The sequence below is a fragment of the Leptopilina boulardi genome, unplaced genomic scaffold, assembly GCF_019393585.1.
Source record: "Leptopilina boulardi isolate dan_hultmark-lab unplaced genomic scaffold, ZJU_Lbou_2.1 LbouV2_392, whole genome shotgun sequence".
Classification (NCBI taxonomy): Eukaryota; Metazoa; Arthropoda; class Insecta; order Hymenoptera; family Figitidae; genus Leptopilina; species Leptopilina boulardi.
Genome location: NW_026137965.1, coordinates 3,691,070 through 3,713,647, shown reverse-complemented (window position 1 = coordinate 3,713,647; position 22,578 = coordinate 3,691,070). Strand labels below are relative to the sequence as shown.

Genomic DNA, 22,578 nt, shown 5'->3' with positions numbered 1-22,578 from the left:
GCAAGCAACATACAAAGTCTGCATCACACATGCGTGCTTCAACACGGTTGCTTCGACACTGCCTGCTCGCTCAACCTGCTTTGGACTGGACACAGCTATTATACTCACGCCTTGCTTCACGATACAATCACCTATTCTCACACTACTCTGATGCAAACAACATACATAAACAACGTTACACTTGTGTGCTGCGCTTTAATCTTTTTTCTAAGACTACTTCGGACTCGATACAACCTTTCTTCTTATACTTTGCTTCAAGTTACAAGTTTTCATTCTACATTAGAATGGTTTTCACCACATTGTTATTTTGATTCAGGACTCTGTGTGCATTCACCACGTCTAAGAACTATAGTTTCATCGAATTGGCCTGATATTATCGAAGCCACACCATATACAATTTTTTTTTTTGAAGAAGAAGAAGAAGAAGAAGAGGGTGGTAAAAAGGGAACTCAAAATTTTTTTTTTCACCTTTTCTTATTAAAGTAGACGTAAAAACGAAAAAATTCATGCGTTAGACTTTAAAAAAAAATAATATTAAACCATGTTTCGAAGCCTTCAAACTTTGCATGTTTGCTACAAGCCAAAAAAACAGTTTTTCGTAAATTCACTGTAAAATCTACAAAAACCAATATTTTTCAGTCTAACTACTCTCATTTTCTTCTGAAGTCTTCAAAGAATAAAATGTGATAGTTTATTTTAAAAAAAAATTCAGTTTAAATATTTTTTTGGATTCGTCAAAAAAACCCTATAAAAACGTCCTTTTTCTTTGAATTCCCTAGCCTAGGGATTTTAATTTACAAACATTATGTTTACATGCGCTAAAAGCTTGTGTTTTTACCTTTCCAACGATATATTTTACTTTTGGATTATCTGAATCCATGTTAATTTTATAAAGCGATTTCGGAGGGACTCACGTGAGTCTTTTTCATCCCGCCGGAAGGCTGTTAGACGTTCTATCATTAAATTAAGCCCATATATTTTGCATAAGTCTGTCCTTTTTTAATTGGTCTGACTTCGTTTACACCTTAAATTCAGCCTCAAAAATAGGCTGAAATCAAGATTTCTTTTTTAGTGTGTAGTCTCATAATGACTTTAAAAACAGTATCCTGAGAATATCTCCTTGACATCCAGAAGATATACTGAGAATATCCTGAAAATATCTGTGGGATATCCTGACGATATCTATGGGATATCTGGAGGACATTTATAAAAGTCTATAGAGATATCCAGAAGATATCCATGGGATATCCAAAGGATATCCAAACCGCCGATTTTTTGGATATCCTTAAGAGATCCTTTTGATATCCATAGGATATCCCTAGGATGTCTGCGGGATATTATCAATATATCCCAAGATATCTTGTGTTATTAGGCCAATTTGACCGAAATCGCAAATAGCCGAACGAACAATTGACAGAAAGAATTCGGCGCGATTTTTAAAATTCACCAATCAGAATAATTATCAAGAAAATCGTGATTGGAGAATTTTAAAAATCGCGCCAAATTCTTTCTGTCGATTGTTCATTGGGCCATTTTCAATTTCGGTCTAATTGAAATTCGGCCTTTTAAGAATTCTGTCGAATAAAAATTCGGTAACTTAAAAATTCTATATAAAATAAAAATTCTTTTAAAAAGAAAATTTTATCAAATACCAATTTGAAAACTGAAATTTCTACAAAAGTTAAAATGAAAATTAGTAGGTATAAAAAATTAAAAGGAAAATACGTAAAAAATTTAATTTGAAAATTTTTATAATTTAAATAAAATTCTTTAAAATGAAAATAATTTTTATTGGAATATAAAATCATGCGTCCTATTATTTTTTTATTTTGCTAATCGGCAAGTTTTGTATATATGTATATTGCATATATGTAAAAAAAAAGAGAGAAGATGAAAGTGTCACAATTGTCATTATTATTAAATGTTGTTCATGTTTCTTTGAAGAAAAAGAGATGTTTAAGCAAACATCGCGCAAGATTATGATAACATTAGTTGGCAATCACACCTGACTGTAACCAGAGATTCATATATGCCATGTGACACCTCACAAAACAATATAATTTATCCCGCATCTGCTTCACGCGATGAACTCACCTTCATCACCTTTTTTTGCGCCACGTCATATATATATATATATATATATATATATATATATATTATTGTAACTATTTAATAACATTACAAGTTACAATGAAACGAATTTATATTTATAGAACAGCATTTTTTTTTATATGGAGAAAAATGGACAACAAAAATAAAGTAATTTTTTACTATATATATACTTAAAAGTAAATCCTAAAGTGGGAGCTTTTTATAATAGTAAAAAATACTATTTTTGGAGTGAACTTTACTATTTTAGGAGTAATTTTTTCTATTTGTGAAAAACAAAAGTTGCTGAAAATGCAAAAAAGTTTCAACTCGATTTTTAAACAATCACAATTTGTTTTTTTTTTTTGTAATTTCTGATTGGTGAGTTTTAAAAATCGCGCCGAAATTTTTTTTTGTTGATTTTTTATTCGGTTATTTGCAATTTCTGACAAATGAAGTTTCGGTGTTTACGGAATTCTGTCAAACAACAATTCGTACAAACAAAAATTCGGACAAATGAAAATTCGGTGAAGTGGAAATTCTAACATTTGAGATATCACTTAAAATTCTTTTGAATGGGAATTATATTGAATCGAAATTTGGTGAAATTAGAATTATTTTAAATTAATATTTAGGTAAATAACAAAATAGTAAATAAATAATAAAAAAAAATAAATAAACAATAAATAAAAAATAAATGAAAAACAACTAATAAATAAATAATAAATAAAAGTAGATAATAAAAATTAGTTAAAATAAAATAAATAAATAAATATAAATAAAAAATAAAATAGTAATAATCCGTTTGCTTGCAATTTAAAAAATTTTATATTTGATATTTATTAAAATCGTAAAGTTCCGTGGATTGGTTGATATAAATAATTTCAAAGTCAATTTCATCTCGATTTGCATATAATTTCACAATCGAAAAAGATGACAATGTCAGCGTAATAATAATAATAATAATAATAATAATAATAATGAAAGAATGTTTTTCGTAATTGAATTACGTAAAAAAGAAAAGAAGTCTTCTTCAGATTTTTGCTGAGAGTGTAAAAGTCTGCAAGGACGAAAACGTTACTTCTTTTTTTTTTTTTAATTATTATTATATTGCATCAATCGAGTCATGATTCTTATAAAAAATTGTCGCAACTTTATACATATATATATATATATATATATATATATATTTATATATATATCTTCTTAGGAGAAAATATATATACATTGTGCTTCAATATATATTATAATATAATAATATATAATATATTGTATTCATTGTATATATATTATATAGAGGCAAAACTTTAATGACAATTATATGACAAAATAAGCAAATTAACAATATTAGGTGACATACATTTATATAATATAAGAAAGTAGGTTTCATGCATAATCGTTTATTGAATGTCATTTATTGTTCTTTTTAAAATATCTTTTCTTTTATATATATGATAAATTTTTATTATTTATTTTTATATTAAAAAAGAATTATTTAAAAAAATAAAAAAAAATAAAAATTTTTATTATTTAAATAAATTATGATTTATTATTACTATTTATTATTACAGCCACGGAAAAAAAGTAAAAGTAATTTTTACTACTTTCAGAGTAAAACAGAAACTGTCCGAAGTTTTTGCGCATCTCTGGCAAATTTTACTCCAAAAATAGTAAAATTCACTATTTCTTGTAGTAAATTTTACTGTTTCCGTAGTAATTTTTACTATTTCTGAAGTAAATTTTACTATTTTTGGAGTAAAAGTTGCCAGAGATGCGCAGAAACTTCAGACAGTTCCCGTTTTACTCTGAAAGTAGTAAAAATTACTTTTTCATTTTTTCCGTAAGTGAAAAAAAATTTATTTGTATCAAACATAATTATTATTTGAGTCAATTAAATGGTATTTGTTTAAAGTACAAAAATTATTGGTCCAAATACAATTCATTTAAGATTAAATAAAAATTATTTGGTTCAAGAGAATATTTATTTGTAAACCAGCAATTATTTGAATCAAATAATTTTTTTTCAGTGTACTATTTTTCATTATTATTATTATTATTATTATTATTATTATTATTATTATACTATTTATTTATTATCTAATTATTTTTACAATTTAATATTTTTAATTATTTTTACTTTTTATTATTATTATTATTATTTATTATTATTATTACTAATTATTAGAACTAATTTATTATTCAGTGCCTTTGGAGTAGGAAAATTTGATAATTAATTTTAAATTAGTGATTGAAATTTTTTATACTAAATTATGAATTAGTTATAAATAATTTTACTAATAATAATAATAATAATAACAATAACTGAAAGCTGGCAAACAATCTCGCAAGTATAGCTTACGGAGACTTGGTAATTCGCAAAGTGATGTCACGAATTGTATTGTATTTCGCTTATCGGCGCACTGAATACCACGTTTCCTCGTGGAACTCGCACAATGTTTCAAGAATGCGATATGGATATGATTTTCCACTCGCTATGATCTTCGACCTGTATACTCTATGATGACTACTATATTGCGATCATCAAATGAAAATTAATTTTTTTTTTCAACAATTTTACACATGTATCATAACTTATGATATACATGCTTGTAAAATCGTTTTCAAAAAAAAATCTATTTTTATGATAATAACCCCATCAAAAATTAAAAAGTAATAAAAATAAAATAAATAAACTTTAAAAAAAATAAAAGTAAAATATAAAAATAAAAATTTATTGTCACTATTATATAATAATAAAATGCTTGGTCTGTCCTATAACTTGAAGTTGGCCATTTCTTATTTCACGTGTTTTTATGAATAGTAATCTTATGACGTGGTAAATTTTGACAATTCTTTTTCTCATTTTTGCCAAAGTTGTATAATTGTGTTTCCAAATTTCGGAATAAGTTTCTTTAAAATTCCAAATTCGAAAATTCAATTCACGAAGCTGAAGTACACAACGTTTACCAACAAAATTTTTTTTAAAGTTGTATATTGATTCAAAAATTGTATACAAATACAAAAAATTTATGATGAGAAAAAAGATGCGCCAGGAAATTTCGTACAAGATAGTAATTTGAAAAAAATTAATTTTAAAAAATTAATTTTTAAGATACCAGGGGCCAACGAATACCTATTAAATATTAATTATAAAAACATAGGCCTCGAATCAACTTAAAGACACAAAAAAGTCGTTTTAGTCGATTTATATTCCAAAAAAAAGTGGATTTGTTTTTTATTTTAACAAAAATATTTTATAGATTTTTAAATAAAAATTTTTTTTCAATAATAATCCTTTTCGAAGGGTTAAAGATGAAATTTTTAGAAATAATTAAATTTCAAAAGATGTTGTTAATTTTCAAACAATTATTAAATTTTACAGAACTAAAAATAATTTATCAAACAATTTTTGGAAAACATTTTTTAAATTTAATTGAATTTTCAAAGATTTAAAATTGAGATTTTTGAAATTAATTGAAACTTTAAGTGTATTGTAATTAAAATTTTCGATGATTTCACTAAAAATTTATTAGAAAATGCGGACAAAATACAATAATTTGAAAATCATTTTTAATTGAAAAATGGTTTCAGATAGTTGAATTTTCAAAGAATATTATTAAAATAGTTAAAAATAATTCAATTTCCTTAGAGTTATAATTGAAATTATTAAATTTCAAAAAAAAATTTCGATGGAAAATATTTTAGAAATAATTAAATTTTAGATGCTTTTAAATTCAAATGATTGAAAATTCAATTAATTTTGAATTCAAATTTTTGAGAATAATGAAATTTAATTTTGATTTTAAATTTGGAAAATAATTCAATTTCAGTTCATTTTGAATTGAAAATTTTGGGAAATAATTGAATTTTACTTGAAATTTTGGATAATAATTTAATTTAAGTTAATTTTTGATTGAAAATTTGGATAATTAATTTTGAATAGAAATTTTTAAAAAATAATTGAATTTTATTTCATTTTAAATTGAAAACTTGGTAAATAATTAAATTTTAAATTGAAAATTTTTGATAATTATTAGATTTTTAATTATGATTTTGAATTAAAATTTCGGGTAATAATTGAATTTTAGTTTATTTTGAATTGAAATTTTTAAAAAATAATTCAATTTTATTGTTTATTTTTTTTTAAATTATAAACAATTGTTAAATTTTATAAAAATTTTAATTGAAAAATAATTTTGATATAATTGAATTTGTGATGTATTTCATTAAAATTATTAAAAATAATTAATTTAGTGAAGAATCATTTTAGTTCAAAATTTGTTAAATAATTGAATTGAAGATGATCTGAAGAAGATCTACATTTTATACTAAAAAAATGTATTTTATTTACATTTTTTTTCAAATGCAAAAAAAATGTCGCATTTTATTAAAATTATTCGATAAAAGTCGTATTTTTGAAAAAAGTCGGAAAAAGTATAATCCGAGGCCTGTAAACATATAATTTTACTAGTTATTTATATAAATAATAATGATAATAAATATTATTGTTATATAAAAAGAAAATCAAAAACATAAAAATTATTAACCATATTCTGTATATCATATATATGTAGTAGAATTTGATAGCCGATTAGGGAGCACGTGACTCAGGATATATAATACATATAACTTTGCAAATTAATACCTTTTTTACTTATGATCAATAAAATTATATAATAGTGTTAAATATACTTTTTTTTTAAATTCCTAATATTCTGAATTTCAAAAAAATATCCAAATTTTCAGTAGTTTAAAAATTTTTTTAAATTGTATAATTATAATTTTAAAAAATTGTCTATATTTTAATTTTTCAGTGAACAATTTCGTCTTGGAATTACAGTCAAACAGCTGTATGAGTACAACATCAAAAAGTCCCGATTTACCAATTATATCAAAATCTTTAAATTCACTTCAACTACATCAAAACAATCACAGTCACAATAGCTGTATGAGTGGTTCAACAAAATCACTTGATTCATCGTCAATAGGAAATTTGTCAAAATCATTAAGCGCCCAACAATCAACAATAATAAATCAAAATAATCATAATCACAATAGTGCAACAAATGAATTATCAATTCTCACATCAAATTCATTAGGTCATTCAAATAATCATCAACATCATAATCATAATAATAAATTGAAGGAAAAAGATATTTCATTGACTGTTGTTGGACAAAGTACAAACAATGGTAACAATAATAATAATAATTCAATAACCAGTGCATCATCATTGGCAACAAATGCAAATGATTCGGAATCAAATGTTTCTGGTACAAATTCAACATCATCATCATCGGCAACATCAACAACTGCTAAACCACCATATAGTTATGTTGCATTAATTGCAATGGCTATTAAAAGTAGTCCCCATCAACGTGCAACATTGAGTGAAATTTATTCTTATATCACGACAAATTTTCCATATTATATGAATAATAAAAAGGGTTGGCAAAATTCAATTAGACATAATTTGTCGTTGAATGAATGTTTTCAAAAAGTACCAAGAGAAGGTGGCGCCGAGAGGAAGGGCAATTTTTGGACACTTGGTGAGTCCATTTTTTTTTTTTACATATATATAATGAAAAAAAAAATTGTTTTGCTTTGAAAAATTAAATCTATTTGTTTTCTTTTTTTAGCGAAATTTGAATGATAAAATTTTAAAAATAAAAAATTGATATTTTTTTAATAAAAAATGAAAAAAAAATTTTTTTTGTTAACATTATTGAAAAGTAAAAGAAAAACTGAATCTTTTCTTTTGTTATCAAAAATTGAAAAAATTCTTCTTTTTTTCGAGTTATCAGCCATTGAAAATAGGTCTACATTGAAGAAACTGAAATTTTGAAAATTCATAACTCGAAAATTTTTCAAAAAATAAAAAAATACGTACCTCTTTTTTTCACTACAGAATAAGAAAAAAATATATTTGGCCGACTTTAAAGGGTCGACGGAAATCTTACGTGATTTCGCCCATATATAATGAAAAAAAATTTTTTTGCTTTGAAAAATTAAATCTATTTGTTTTTTTTAGCGAAATTTGAATGATAAAATTTTTAAAATGAAAAAAAATATAAAAAATCAATTTTAAGATTCGGAAAAGCAAAAAAAAGTTCGGATAAATATTTTACGATTCGGATAATAAAGATTCCACTGTATTTGATTTTTTGTAACGTTTCGGTATATTTTGGTTGAACACCATTTTTAGGCCACTTTATTTAAACAAAATTAATTAATTTTTTTATTTCTATTTTTTATTTTCATTTTATTTTTTATTTCATTTTTTTTTTATATTTAGTAATTTATATTATTCGTAATTAATCAAAAAAAAAATTTTTGAAAAGTCAAAAAAAATGAATAACTAAAAGAATTTTATAAAAAATAAATTAAAATCTACTAAAATTTTTAATTAAAATAAATAATTAGTCAAATTTTCTAACGCGTTAAATAATTAAAATTCAAATAATTGTGTACTTGACTATTATAAAATAAATATTTATAAAAATAATTACTATTTGAGTCAGGGTTGATACAAATATTTTTCTTAAAAATTTCAAAAAAATCCGTTTTTTGGATTTAAATTTGATTTTTTTTTTAGTGAAATCAAATTTCTCTTTACTTACGTTATATTTTTCAAAAAAGTTAATTTTTAAATTATTTGTTTTTCAATAAATATTTAAACAATAAATTGAATAATAAAATTAACAAAAAATATTTATATTTTTATCAAAGAAAATAATATTTTTGAATTCAAATCTAAAATTGTCCAACAATTCATAAGCTTTTGTCTGACTGAACACCAACTTCAACTACTGAAAAAATTATAATCAACTCTTCTGTGTGACGATAACATGGGCTTTAGTACTAAAATAAATATAAAAAAAAAATTCAAAAATCTTAGAAAATTTTTCTGTTCTTTTTTTTACAATTTACAAAAAATTTTGTTTTAAATTTGTTTACTAATACTTATAATTATTTATTTTTTTTTTTTAATATTTATGATTAATCATTTTGTATTATGTAATAAACAGTTGGGATTTGGAATTTTTATTTTTTGGTAGATCCACAATACGATGATATGTTTGAACATGGCAATTATCGTAGACGAAGACGTATGAAACGTCCATACAGAAATACTTCTTATCATCCAAAAAGTCTATTTAGTGATCCTTATTCAACGAGTCATGTTCATCTTAGTGCAACTAGAAATCTTTTTGCTCATTCGCCACCGTCTTATGCTCCTCCATATCCTCGATACGATACCAGGTATTTGTTATGAATTATATAATATTTGGTATATACTTATAAAAAAAATAGCAAAAAAGATAAAATAATTTTTTTTTTAATTAATTATAATAATTATTATTTTTTATTAATTAATTATTAACTATTCATTAAAAAATAGCAAAAATTAGTAGATAGCAAAATTTAAAATTATCTGTATTTAATTATCACGATCAAATATATTTTTCTTATTTTTTTTTCAGCTCCTGGCAACCACAATTTTCGAGTTATTCACATTGTCAAGCGGTAATAATAATTTACTGATTTTTTAGTCATAAAAACATTAATTGGATTTAATTGTTTTTTTTTTATAGACAAATTTTATTTCAAATTTTAGTTTCTTCTTTTTTCTTTTCTTGTTTTTTCTTATTAATTTTCTATTCTTGTTTCTATTTTCTTATTTTGTTCTAATCTATTTTTTTGTGGATTTTATATAAAATTTATAATTTTCTTCTAATATTTTTAGTTTTCTTTTTTTTTTTAATCTTTTTTCTCGTGCCATTTTCCGTATGTATTTTTTTTTCTTCTTTTCTGCTTTTCACAAGAATAATATGAAAAATCGCTTCTATTTTTTATTTTCAGCTGCAGCAACAATTGCAGCCAATGCAGTCCATGCAGATTCCATCGATGAATGGTTACGGTCAATTAAGTTCATCCTTAGGTGAGTTCTCAACTTCTTTTAATTCAACGGAAGATATTCCATGATTGAAATTATTCGACGTCCAGTCAAAGCGTTTCAAGGAAATTACCTCGATGTTCCAGGCAGTGCGACAGGTTCACCGGTTTCAATGAGTGGAAGTTCATTTGGTAGTAATTTTTCCACATGTGGAAGAAGGTACGATACAACTGCAACAGTTGCCGCTGATACCATGTCCTCAAGATATCCATATTGGTCCGATGGTATGTCCATAAATCAAGATTTTCAAAATAATATTTTTTCATTTTATTTTATAATTAATTAATTAATTTCCTTATCTATCAATAAGTTAAAAAAATTAGAATTTTCAATTGACAGAATTTAATTGTCGCGAATTTACCATTTAGTCGAATTTTTAATTCTTCGAATTATTATTTTACAGAAATTCCATTTAAACGAATTTTTTATATTATCAAAATTGTTAGTTAAATGAATTTTCAATTTATAGATTTTTTATTTCATCGAATTTTCATTTTACAAAATTATTATTTACTCGATTTTCTTTTAGATAGAATAGGGAAGGAACAACGAAAATTTAATACTGGCGTCTCCTTTTAAAAGAAGTTTTATTTTACAAAAAAAAAAAAAAAAACGAAAATTAGAAAGAAAAAGGGTGCAAATTTAAAAATTGACAAATCAGAATTTATCAACGAAATATTATTTCGTTTTTCTTGTGTCCAAATTTTGTTGCTAGATACATATGTGACGTTCCATGAGGAAAGGGATCTTAGCTGCAATAGACGCATTTTCCAGAAAAGATATTTAAAGTGGAGCGTCCCTGATTGGTTGAGACCCTCCATCGAAAATCAGCCCCACCACCTTACTACTACATCGTTCCTACAGCTCACGCTTACGACAAGTATACTAGTGTAGAAGTGGTGGGGATGGTTTCTGTAGTCCGTGCTGGAACGCGATTAACATGGTAATGATTAATGCTTTATAACAAAAAAACTAAATAGAAAAGTACAATTTTTAACTTTTGTATCTGAAAGAGCAACTCAAGATCTATCGACTGATATCAAAAACTCAATTTTCATTTTTTTGCAGCTAAGGTCCCTTTCCTCATGGAACGTCACATATTTATATGGATAAATGAAAATTCTGTAAAATAAAAATTCGGAGTTCTAAGAATTATATTTTAAACATAAATTCGAACAAATGAAAATTCGGCTAGAAAAAATTTCTAATATTCATTCTGTAAAATAAAAATTCTTTTGGATGTAATTTCGAACAAATTATTTTAATTCAACTAGTAAAGAATTAATTCTAATATTTATTTTATAATATAAAAATTATTTTGTTTAATAAAAATTCGAGCAAATAATAATTTTGAAAAATTCAAATTTTTATTAATCGTATGAAAAAAATTTTTTTCTTTCAAATAATTGAATTATTTGTACTATGTATATTATAAAATAAATATATTTATTTGTATCAGATAATTATCATTTCAATAAATTTTAAATATATTTTGTTTCAAATTAAATTATAAAATAAAATAAAATGAAATTATATATTTATTTATAATTTTTATATTTATTAAATTAAAATAAAAAAAAAAATATTGAATAAATTTTCGGATTTAATGTAAAAAATCGGAATTTTTAATTTTCGTTTTTCCAGTTATAAAAGAAGAACCGGGAAGTACGACAGTGTCACCGAGTGGCATGTCACCACCACTTGGTGTTGTATCAAATATGGTAGGATCTGTCTCATCACCATTTGTCGATAGTAACAAACGCTTGTACTAAATAGAAAAAAAAGATGTTAAATGCAGGTACGTCAGAAATATTATATTATTCAATATAATCTTCAACGTATGCGGCTGTTATTGGATCACGTATACTTTTCAATCATCTCTTTTCGAGATTATGTTACAATTCTGTATGCGAAAAAACGTATCGATCCTGATCTCCAATAATAATTGACGTTAAAAAATAAGATTTACAAAAAAAAATAAATAAATAAACAATTGCGTCTAGTTATTAAGTTATGATTTAAATTTATATTCTATTTATCACATTACATTTGGCTGTGCGTGGCCCCCCTTTCTCCCCCTTCTTTTGTATTATTATATAGAAACTCGAGTTTTATTGTACACTTTTTAAAATTGGCAACAAAAACTTCAATTTATATCCTTTAATTGCTTGATATTTTTTTTTTTTTTCATTACTTTTGTAAAATTTTATTTCTTCTTGTCAGTTAAAGGGTATGGAATAAAAATTTAGAAACAATTTTTCTATATGGAAATTATATTTTGATTTATTTACGCATGTATTTTTCTATAGTTAACAAAATTTGGAACAAAATTCGTGTGTGTATTTCTCTCCACCTTGGAATAATTTCAAAAATAATTCCAACTTGATTAATATCAGCGCTGACTGTTGAGAGCAAGAAATATATTAGATACATATATATTTGTGCCGTCGCAAATCGCGTAACATAATTGTTCACCTCTATTTTGCACAAAAGAATTTTACTCTATTCTTTTTACTCTATAGTAATTTTTACTTAGTATTTTTCGTTAATTACTCAATTATTCTTAATATTATTATTACTAAAAATCTAATAATATAATAATAATAATAATTTTTTTTTAAATTACTGAATTAAAATTTTTCACTAAAAAATTCATTTATTGTTATTTTAAATAAATAAACAAAAAAAAACTATAGCGAAAAACATGCGTACATATAGAAAATTGGTTTTGGTTTTTAATTATTTTTTAAAGAAAATTTTTTTTACTTGAAAAGTGTGTTAATTGCAGTATAAGGCTGACTGATAAAAATTCTGCATATGTGTATAAAAAAATATTATATAACTCGCTACATTGCTAAAAAGGAAAAAAATTAAAAACAGTTAAAATTAACGTGTAATAAATATTGATGTAAATTTAATAATATAGCTATATATATAGTTAAGTGTACGATTATCTCCTATATATGAACACTTATAGAAACCAAAAATTGATTACAACTTTAACAGTTGTGATGTAATCGTAATATAATAATCTTCATAAAATAATTTTCTCATATTTTTTTTTTTTTCATTTTCTTTGTAAAGATATTTTTTCACTTGTAAAGATAATTATTCGTTTCATGTATAAAATTTAATATTATAGTAAATTTAAGTTTTGAACAATGTTCAATTATATAAGTCGTCATGAATTTATTTTAAAAAAGGGTAATAAAAAAAAAAATAAATGAAAACTCCACCGTCCTCGAAATTCGTTAATAGAGAGGCTTATTACGAAACACAAGTAGCGAATTTTTTTTTTTTTGCGTTTTTTATGTTGAAAAACTAATAGTGTATACGTGCTTTCTCTGAAGATATATAATTAAAAAAAAAAAGAAAAATGAGATTTTATTTATTGTTTTAATTTTAATTACTCTATATAAATAAATATAGATATAGATATTCGACGACTGTATAATGGAGACGCAGTATTTCGTATAATATATATTTTATAATAATTATTATATTCTCATATTGTGGAAATGCAATGTGTATTGTATAGTTAAATTTATTTTAAAATCATTAAAAGATAAAATGTATATTGAATCTGATAATATGAGATTTTCTTCATATACTTTACGTAATGTATTCAATATATCGTTACAACATATAAATTATAAGATTGAATTACAAAAAGATTTTTACTCGATCCTTTTTTATTAATGTGCAAAAGCATCATCTTTCATTTCGTGGAATCAACAGATTATATAATATATATATAGGTATCTGACATTATGAAATGTTTATATATAAAAATTTATTAATTATAATTATAATAAAATAATATTACAATTATATTATAATTATATTTAAATATATATTAATAAAATTATATAATTATTTCATTATTTTTAATAATACAAATTTTTAATTTTTATAAATAATTATATGACTTATTTTTATAATTATTTATTGTTATTTATTTAATTACTTATTAATCAGAAAAAAAATTATTTAAAAAAGCAAATTTTGATTTAAAAAAATTGAATTAAAAATTTGTTTCTTATTTTATTTGTGATTAGATTGATAAATAATTTTTAAAAAACTACATGTAATTTTTGCTTCTCAACAAGAGATTGAAAACCAAGAAAAATTACGGGAGAGAAATGGGTGTTGCTATCGAGCTCCACCCACGAGAACAGAAACAGCGGTTCTCAATTTATATGTTTCTGAATATATCGGTTTTATTATTTCAATTTTTATAATTGAAATATAATAAAAAAAAATCTAATTCACATAAAATTTTATAAATTGACAATAAAAAAAATATAATAATAATAATAAAAATACTTTCTAGTACAAAAATTGTTTCAAAAGAATTGAAAATTAAATTAAATTAATAATTAAATAAAAATTATACATATGGAATTTGTAATTTAAAATAAATTATTTAGAAATATAAATAAAAATTGAAATTTACTCATAAAAAGAAAATTAATTATTACGGGCGGAAATTATTATTGAGGAATTTTTTTAAAAATAATTCAATTCAATTCAATTGTTAACTTTAATTATTAAAATTGATTTAATTTAATTATTAAAATTAGGTTCCTATATTTTTTTTTTAGAAAATATAAATTCGTGACGAAAAAAAAATTCGGGGTATAAATAATGATTGACGCACGACAGCTGAAAGTTTCTCGTCATCGAACTCTGTCGACATTACGGAATAGTATTTTTATTTGGATTGAGATTAAAGATTTTACTTCTTTTTTTTTTTTTTTTTTTGTTAAAACTTGACAGTTTATTTATTTATTTTTTATTTCAGATGACAAATAATTGGTAAACCGAAATGAAACAAATAAATAATAAAGTATGATAACAGAAAAAATATTATAAATCAATTTGAATTGACAAATTTTTTCCATCTAAATCCGAATTTTCAATCATTTCGTTGAATTTGATTATTTTATTATATGAAGACAGTTACAATCTGAAACACTTTAAAAAATGAAATATATTTTTTTTTGATTATTTAAAAATTAAATTTTTAGTTTAGTTTAAAATTGCTGTTTAATTATCAAAAAAAAAAAAACTTTCCTTTCTCAATTATTAAATTTAACTTGATCAAAAAATAATTCAAATAAAAGAACAAATTTTAATTTTTGAAAATAAAAAATCCATGTATCTGAAAAAAGAAAGATGGTGACTATTTTCAATTCCCATTATTTTATTCAAGAATTATGTACTAATGACTTTTAGAGGGATTTTAAAGCTTACGCACGAGTAATTTGTTGTCAAGTGTCAAGATTAGAGTTATTTCTGTTTTCGAGCTGGAGGGTTTTACGCTTCTTTACAAGCATTCTGTTAATTCTGACACGAATGAGTGGAAAGGAAGTTAATTAATCTCAACCTTTTTCTTCTCCCCTACTTCCCTTTTGCATTAAATTATTCTCAAAAAAAAAGCAAATTCTATATAAATAATAAATTGAAAAAAAATTACTGCAAATAGAAATAAACGGTAAAATATTCAATTTTGAAATCTAAAATTGTTTCTATGGATTTTATTGATAATGATTTTCCGATAATTTTGCAATTTCCTTTATGTGCGATTGTTTCAATAAAAAATAATAGATTTTACAAATGAGCCGAAGGAGGAATGACGTCTAATCTTAAATTTTCGAGAAATTCATATAACATTCAAGAAAACGTGATCGTACGTGCTATTCTACATCCGCATTTCTTCATTTCAACAAAATTTCATCGATATAAAATATATCAGAAAGTTCATTGACTGCGGAACTTGAGTTTTCGAAGCTGATTCTAAAACTGCAGAATAATACAAAAGTTTTAAACGTGCTGATTTCTTCTCTTCGTGCTCCAACAACTGCTTCAATCTTTTTTTTTTTTTTTTTTTTTTTTTTGCTGTGTTAACAAAGAATCACTCTTCTATAATAATTTGACACGAACATGACTCACACGTACCATTTTTTATTCCCTTTACTTCCCATATCTTATTTTTTTTAAAAAAAGTTTTTTTTTTAAATTCCAATATAAATTTAATTACAAAATAATTAAAATTAGAATTCGGAATAAATTTGCTCTGCGGAAAAAATCAAATAAAATAGGATCTTCAAAAAAATTATACATTAAAATATATTTTATTGAAAATTGTAATTCCACTTTCTTCGTACATGATTAAAATCAATATAAAATACTTACATTGATAAAACTTGTTTTTTTTTTTTTTGTTTTTTTTTTTTTTATTTCTATTTGATAGAAAAAGGAAAATTGTATGTGATAAAAAAATCACAAAAAGACATTTAGAAATTATTTACATAAATGCTTTTTTAATTACTTATAAAATGAAAAAAAAAAGATCAGAATTTGTAAAATAAATTTAAAAAAAAAAGTCCGCCTCAATTGATCCCTTTTTGTTTGAAACGCAGTATACAGAAAACGAATTCTCTCTCTTTCTCTCTTATTCGAGACGAAAAGGCATTTTAAAAGAATAATATATTTTGCCTGAATACACGCACGTCTCGACGGTCACGTATGCGGCTCGTGCTAAATGCTCTGTTTTCTCGACCTCCGTTTCGTCGCGACGCCTACACCTCACTAAATTAAGCGCACACTAATTGCACCGATTAGTATGTATATAAAGATTTGTGTGTGATTTTTCTCTTCCAATTCACAGAAGAAAAAAAAAATTGTCATTGTAAAAAAATCAATTATTATTATTAACTACTTTTTTTTTTAATTCACATAAAAAATAAAAGAAAGAAGGATTTTTTTTTGTTTTTCATTCTCCGAAAATTTCAATTTCTGAATTATATTAACAATATATTTTTTTTTTAATTTGTAGTTACAATTTTTGTGATTTTTTGTTTTTTCTTTATAAAGATTATAATAATAATTAATAATAATAACTTACGAAAATGTGGAATATGAACAATCATAAGCGCGTAAAAGTTTACACTCGTGTAATACTTTATACTTTTTTGTTTTTTAAGACCGGTTCCCTGTTTTAAGGAATGATTTACATATTTTCTTTTTCTATTTAAAAAAAAAACAATATTAAAATCAAAGTTTGCATCTGGACACGATGAATCGACGGAATCATTAATCATCCACTAGAAGATCATCATCTAGATTTACATCCTGAAACAGAATATTTATTTTTATTAACTTTTCGTATGCAAAATGAAGGTAAGTTGACATTTCTAAACTATTTTTTTACTATTACAAGGTTTTTTTAAAAATATTTCATTGGAATTTCTATTTTCTAAAAGAAAAATTCTGCAAATTTTGGAATTATTATTATTATTTGCTAAGATTTCTACTTTCAATAAATGTCAAAAATCTACAAAATCTAACAACTCTTATAATTTGTGTTCTTTTTTTTCTTTCCCTTCTCTCTTTTATTCCTTTTTTTTGCCGTAAAAATCAGTGGCGGATCATTACGGCATGTAACTGATACAAATGGAAGAGAGTGAGCTTTTGCTGGTGCCTAAGGGCATGTTTACCCGATGGCAGTCACGGTGTATTTTGTTTACAGCCTTGTTGCCATAACACTCCACCGTTCGCTCATAAGCGCCCGGGTTTTTGAGTTATAGTCTGTACATATAGGTATATATAACCCAAGTTCTAACCAGTTTACTTCCACCACATTTCGCCAAAGCTTATTATTTTTCTTATTTCCCATAAAATAGTCTTCACTGTTTTTTTTATATTTTCGAGAAATCAAAAAATTTCAAAACAATTTGAATTTTTAATTAATCAAAATAAAGAACATTAACAAAGATAATGAAAATATCAAGATAAGAGAATATTCTATTGTCAAAAAAAAAATTATATAAAAATATCAAACGAAAATTAATTTTAAATTAAATAATATAATAAATTAAAAAAAGAATTTTTTTTCCATCAAACTCAGATTTTACATATTTGAAAATAGACGAGAAACTTGGATTTTGCTTTATTTCAGGACATTATGCACTTTAGCTACTGGAAACCGAGTCACGAGCCTATTTAACGATATGGAGTAAGGGGCCTGTATATATGTGTGTGTGTGTACATTAACGACATGTGCTCATTCAAAGGTGCCATTGTGGATAGTATTGAGTCGCGTAAAACAAATACGTCAAGTTGACCTTTTTATAACTGACACAGACTGTATACACTTTAGTAACGCAATACTCTTCTAAAGTTACACACATTTGCAAACCTAATTTATGTGTGTACTTTCGTTTCAATTTTTCTTTTTATTTCATTACCTAAATTAATAAACTCTTCTTAAATTTTACAAAGATGCAATTAACTTACTTCATCTTCTGGAAAATCTGTACTGAAAGCATGCGAAAAATGCGAATAAAATTGTAATCGTAAAACGTGTCGCAATTTTAATAAAAAAAGGAATGTAAAAACTTGTTTTTTTGCAATTAAAAATAAATTTTTACAATAAAATAAATTAATAATCTACTTACACTAGTATCAATGTTTTCATCTAATTCAAGATCGAGATCCAGATCATCATCGTCAACAACAAGGGGTCTCGATTTACTCGAAATGGGCTGCGGCTTCTTTTCAATAGCTTCCGCCGTTGGTTTATTAATACTTAAATTAATTAATCTATTTGTAACATCTGAATGATCAGACGAATTCTCATGAAGTTTCGGCTCGGAATTTTCTCTTTGATGATTTTCATTGAATTCGTCAGACGACATCATTTCTTCTCTTGGATTGCGTTCAGTATTCAACTATTATAAAAAAATTGTTACATTTAGCACAAATTACATTATTTTGATTTAAAAAAAAAAAAAAAAAATTAACTCACCTTAATTGAGGGAAAAGCCGAGGCCGGTATCTTTTTTTGACTTTTTTCTCTCACAAATTGTTCAACTTGAAGTGACTCTCGATAACCAGGAAAGAGATTTTCATATTGTTCAGGATCAGCTAAACTTTGTCCAGCTTTTTCACTTACTGCCGATAATTTTTCCTTCCATATTTTCACAATTGAGGATATTTTACTTGGCGCGTATGCACGTGCAAAAAATGCCGCCTCAGGAATTCTATCAGTATTTATAAGAATTTCCAAACATTCATCAACATTGCCTAATAAAAATTTCGATAAAAATGCAATATTATTTTTCCCCGTTTCATTTGCAGCATTGCCCAATTTTTCAATCATATTCGCATTTCCCGTACTTGTTGCCAACAATAATAAACCACCAAAATCTTGTGCTTGATGCAAACACTCTTGTGCCAATTGTAATTTGCCTTTTTGCGTGGCAAGCGTTGCCAATTGTCGCCATTTTTGTTGACTATTCGCCTCCTTTGCGAGGGTCAACGCTGTCTCTAAATTGCCCAATGCAAGAGCCAATTCAAATCTATGCTCAGGATCCGTTGATACAGCGAGAGCTTGTTCTTTAAAGCCCTGGAAAAAATTTTATTTAAAAAACTACTTTTGAAAATTTTTTTTGCTAATTTAAAATTGGAAATGTAACTAACCTGTTTCTCTAAAAAGTGTGCGACACGAGTTCTATGCTCTTTGGGAACTGTAGGAAGAACACGATCAGCTGTTTCGAAATCTTTTCTCATTACCGCTGTTTGATATTCAAGAACCGAGAGCAAGAGAGAATAGGAAACAATCGATAGTTCCTTATCGCAGAGATATAATCTATTATCTCGTGGAACGTAGCCTAACAAATACATTGGTCTGTCGAGATGTGACACAATCACAACTTCACCACCGACGAAATAGTTTACTCTATTTACGCTGTTTGTATATATAAAACAGTCGCCAACCCAAAGGCCAGTTTTTACAACTTCATTCATCTCGGCCACCATCTGTTAAATCAATTAATTCATTAATCAAAATAAAATAATTTTAATAAAACAGAAAAATGAAATAAAAAAAATTACCTCGAATGCATCTTCAATGTCCTCTGCATTTTCCGGCGCATTTGCAACAACGTCCGCGTGATATTTAAGAATAAAGTACTGATCAGTTGTCGCGAGTGCAACCAAGGAAGCATTTTCCGCCCAGTATACATGAGTTGGTTGAATATCAATGCGCCTTACTAATTTCAAACTATCCCAATCGTAAAAGGATAAACCAGATCCAGAGGATATTCCCAGCATAAAACCACCGAAAATTCCTAAAATAAAACAATTTAATTTATATAAAAATTCTTTTATAAATTGTAAAAAAAAATTCGTTACAAGAAAATTAAAATTCTCACCATCAGCTCCAAAGTCAGGTTTAAAACTTTTCTTTTCCTTGAAATTTTTAAATACTTTAACAGTCGTTGTACTTTCACGTACTGCATATTGACTCGAGTCAGCTGCCCAAACAAATTCCGATGCCTGTCCAAAAGCTTTATTTCTCAATGCCATTGATGTGTAAATAATATATTCACCATCGCCGCAAACAACCAAAAATCGACCATTTGGATTATGTTGAATTGTTTGTGGATAAATTTCACAAGCACCCATATCCTTAACAGCCAATGGTAAACGTTCACCATCCATAACTTCCTCGCCAAGTGCCTTTAAATTAACCTGTTGAATTTCACTATGTCTTGCCCAAACAATTTTACCACCTGACGAATCCATTGAAACTGCTGGCTCTTCACGACCAACTTTTACCATAACACTACCCTCATCATAGCCAATTGCCACATTATTTGAACCTCTTAAACAGGCAATTGTCCATACTCTCTCAAAACCATAATTCAATGATGATTCCAAACGATAAGTTCCAGCATGCCAAATACGTACTGTTCCATCCTCAGAGCCAGTTAGAACAATTGGTAATTCTGGATGAAAACAAACAGCGGAAATATTTTGCGTATGTCCCTCCAATGTTTGAACGCAAGTTTTATTCTGATAATCCCATATTTTGACAAATTTATCATCAGCTCCGGATATTAAATAAGGTTTATCGCCACCATGATAGTAATCAACGCAATTAACACCTTTTTCATGGCCCTCTAATGTAAAATTCGCTGTCGATGAACCCAATTGCCATACTTTTACCGTTCTATCCAAAGATGCGCTTGCAAATGTATTATTGTCCTTTGGATTAAATACAATTTGCATAACATAATGCGTATGTCCTTCGAATATTTGTTGACATAGCCAAGATTTCTCCCAATTCCATAATTTTATTGACATATCGTCTAAAAAATAGAAATTCTTTAATAGAACGAAATTTTTAAATAGAAAATTAAATAGAAAATTAGAAATAGAATTATAAAATATGAAATAAAAATTAGAAAATTTTCTAAAATCTACATACCACTACTGGTAAGTATACAAGGTGCTGTTGGATGTACGGCAATACATCGTACATAATCACTATGAGCATCGAACGAATGAACACGCTCCAAAGTATTGTAATTAAAAACACGAACTTGCATATCATCAGAACCGGTGACAACCCAATTTTTTCTCGATACAAATTTTGCAGCCCTTACAGGCAAGTCACATACTTCAAAAGTTTTCACCAATGTTTGCGTTTCATGATTCCAAATATTTACATTGCCTTGATATAAGGAGCACAGCATCCACGGTTCAGTTGGATGAAGATCAACACTTTTTACTCGATCCGACCTCGCCGTTAATTTACGCTTAATATCCAGTCGTAAAGGCTGTAAAATTAATTTTTAATTCAGATATATTTTTATTATTTACATAACTATTTTAATAAAATACAAATACAAATAATTTATCCCCTTTAATACAAATCAATAGAACCTTAAATAATAAAAATCCTGATTTCAAAACAGTCTCAATAATTTATTTTCGAAAAAGTTTTCTTTGAAAGTCAAGGAAAAAAAAATCCTACAGTATGTTATCTACATTCACTAATCAAAATAGACAATTTCTAATATAAACAAATTTTAAACTTAATTATAGAAAAAAATTAAATAAAATTTTTTTTTTTCCTAATTGATCAACTAACAAGTGGTGAGTTTGACGTGTCAAAAAGATACTTTACAAGTTGTCATAGGGCAAAAATATTCTTTGTTATATATGTGCCGGTTTCTATAGATAAAACTAATTACAAAAAAAAGAACAATTTCTATTTACATACCATTTTGAATTTGATGATCGATCTATTCTTTTTGTCACGGAATTAATTAATTCAATATATTAAATCAAGTTTTTTTTAAACAAGATTCGACAGCCATGAAGTTAGGACGTGGCTCATCAGTCCACAAACATGGCGAGCTCCACCTTTCCAGCAAATACACAGATCTGCAATCAAATAATATTGTAATAAAATCCAAACAGTTCACTTTTAACACTAATTAATGGTATATAATTATTTAAGATTACATGATTGTAAAACAAACACACTGATGTAATTAAATTTATTTTTTTTTTTTTGAACGTCACGTCAAATTATTGAAAACGAATGAAACGTGGATAATATGGGTTAGGATTAAAAATTACAACAGCGCCATAAAATCACTAGCGACAACTACGAGAAGTTAATTTAAATTCATATACGGTTGGTAAGAAGAAATCTACTATTTAAAATATTTTAA

At 25.2% G+C, this 22,578-nt stretch overlaps 2 protein-coding genes across 6 annotated transcripts in view; one reads left to right on the top strand and one right to left on the bottom strand.

The window, feature by feature from the left end:
* LOC127288614 (forkhead box protein D3-like) overlaps positions 1-13,422 on the top strand; it is a 52,200-nt gene extending 38,778 nt beyond the window's left edge. For 3 of the 5 annotated variants that reach the window (XM_051316170.1, XM_051316169.1, XM_051316171.1), the window contains exons 4-9: positions 6,903-7,637; positions 9,147-9,351; positions 9,573-9,615; positions 9,952-10,030; positions 10,096-10,269; positions 11,690-13,422. In XM_051316170.1, coding sequence (XP_051172127.1) covers positions 6,903-7,637; positions 9,147-9,351; positions 9,573-9,615; positions 9,952-10,030; positions 10,096-10,269; positions 11,690-11,817 — 1,364 coding nt within the window. In that variant the 3' untranslated portion in view covers positions 11,818-13,422. The remainder of the gene's footprint in view (positions 1-6,902; positions 7,638-9,146; positions 9,352-9,572; positions 9,616-9,951; positions 10,031-10,095; positions 10,270-11,689) is intronic. The other 2 variants (XM_051316173.1, XM_051316172.1) reach the window with 2 other exon arrangements.
* A 2,741-nt stretch (positions 13,423-16,163) lies between these two features.
* Positions 16,164-22,511, bottom strand: LOC127288518 (coatomer subunit beta'). Its single transcript, XM_051316011.1, has 9 exons — positions 22,367-22,511; positions 22,122-22,285; positions 21,324-21,675; positions 20,266-21,204; positions 19,946-20,181; positions 19,532-19,870; positions 18,858-19,457; positions 18,508-18,780; positions 16,164-17,182 (listed from the first exon to the last, which is right to left on the bottom strand). The coding sequence occupies exons 2-9, from the start codon at positions 22,122-22,124 to the stop codon at positions 17,144-17,146; spliced, it is 2,781 nt and encodes a 926-aa protein (XP_051171968.1). The 5' UTR covers positions 22,125-22,285; positions 22,367-22,511; the 3' UTR covers positions 16,164-17,143.
* Positions 22,512-22,578: the final 67 nt, after the last annotated feature.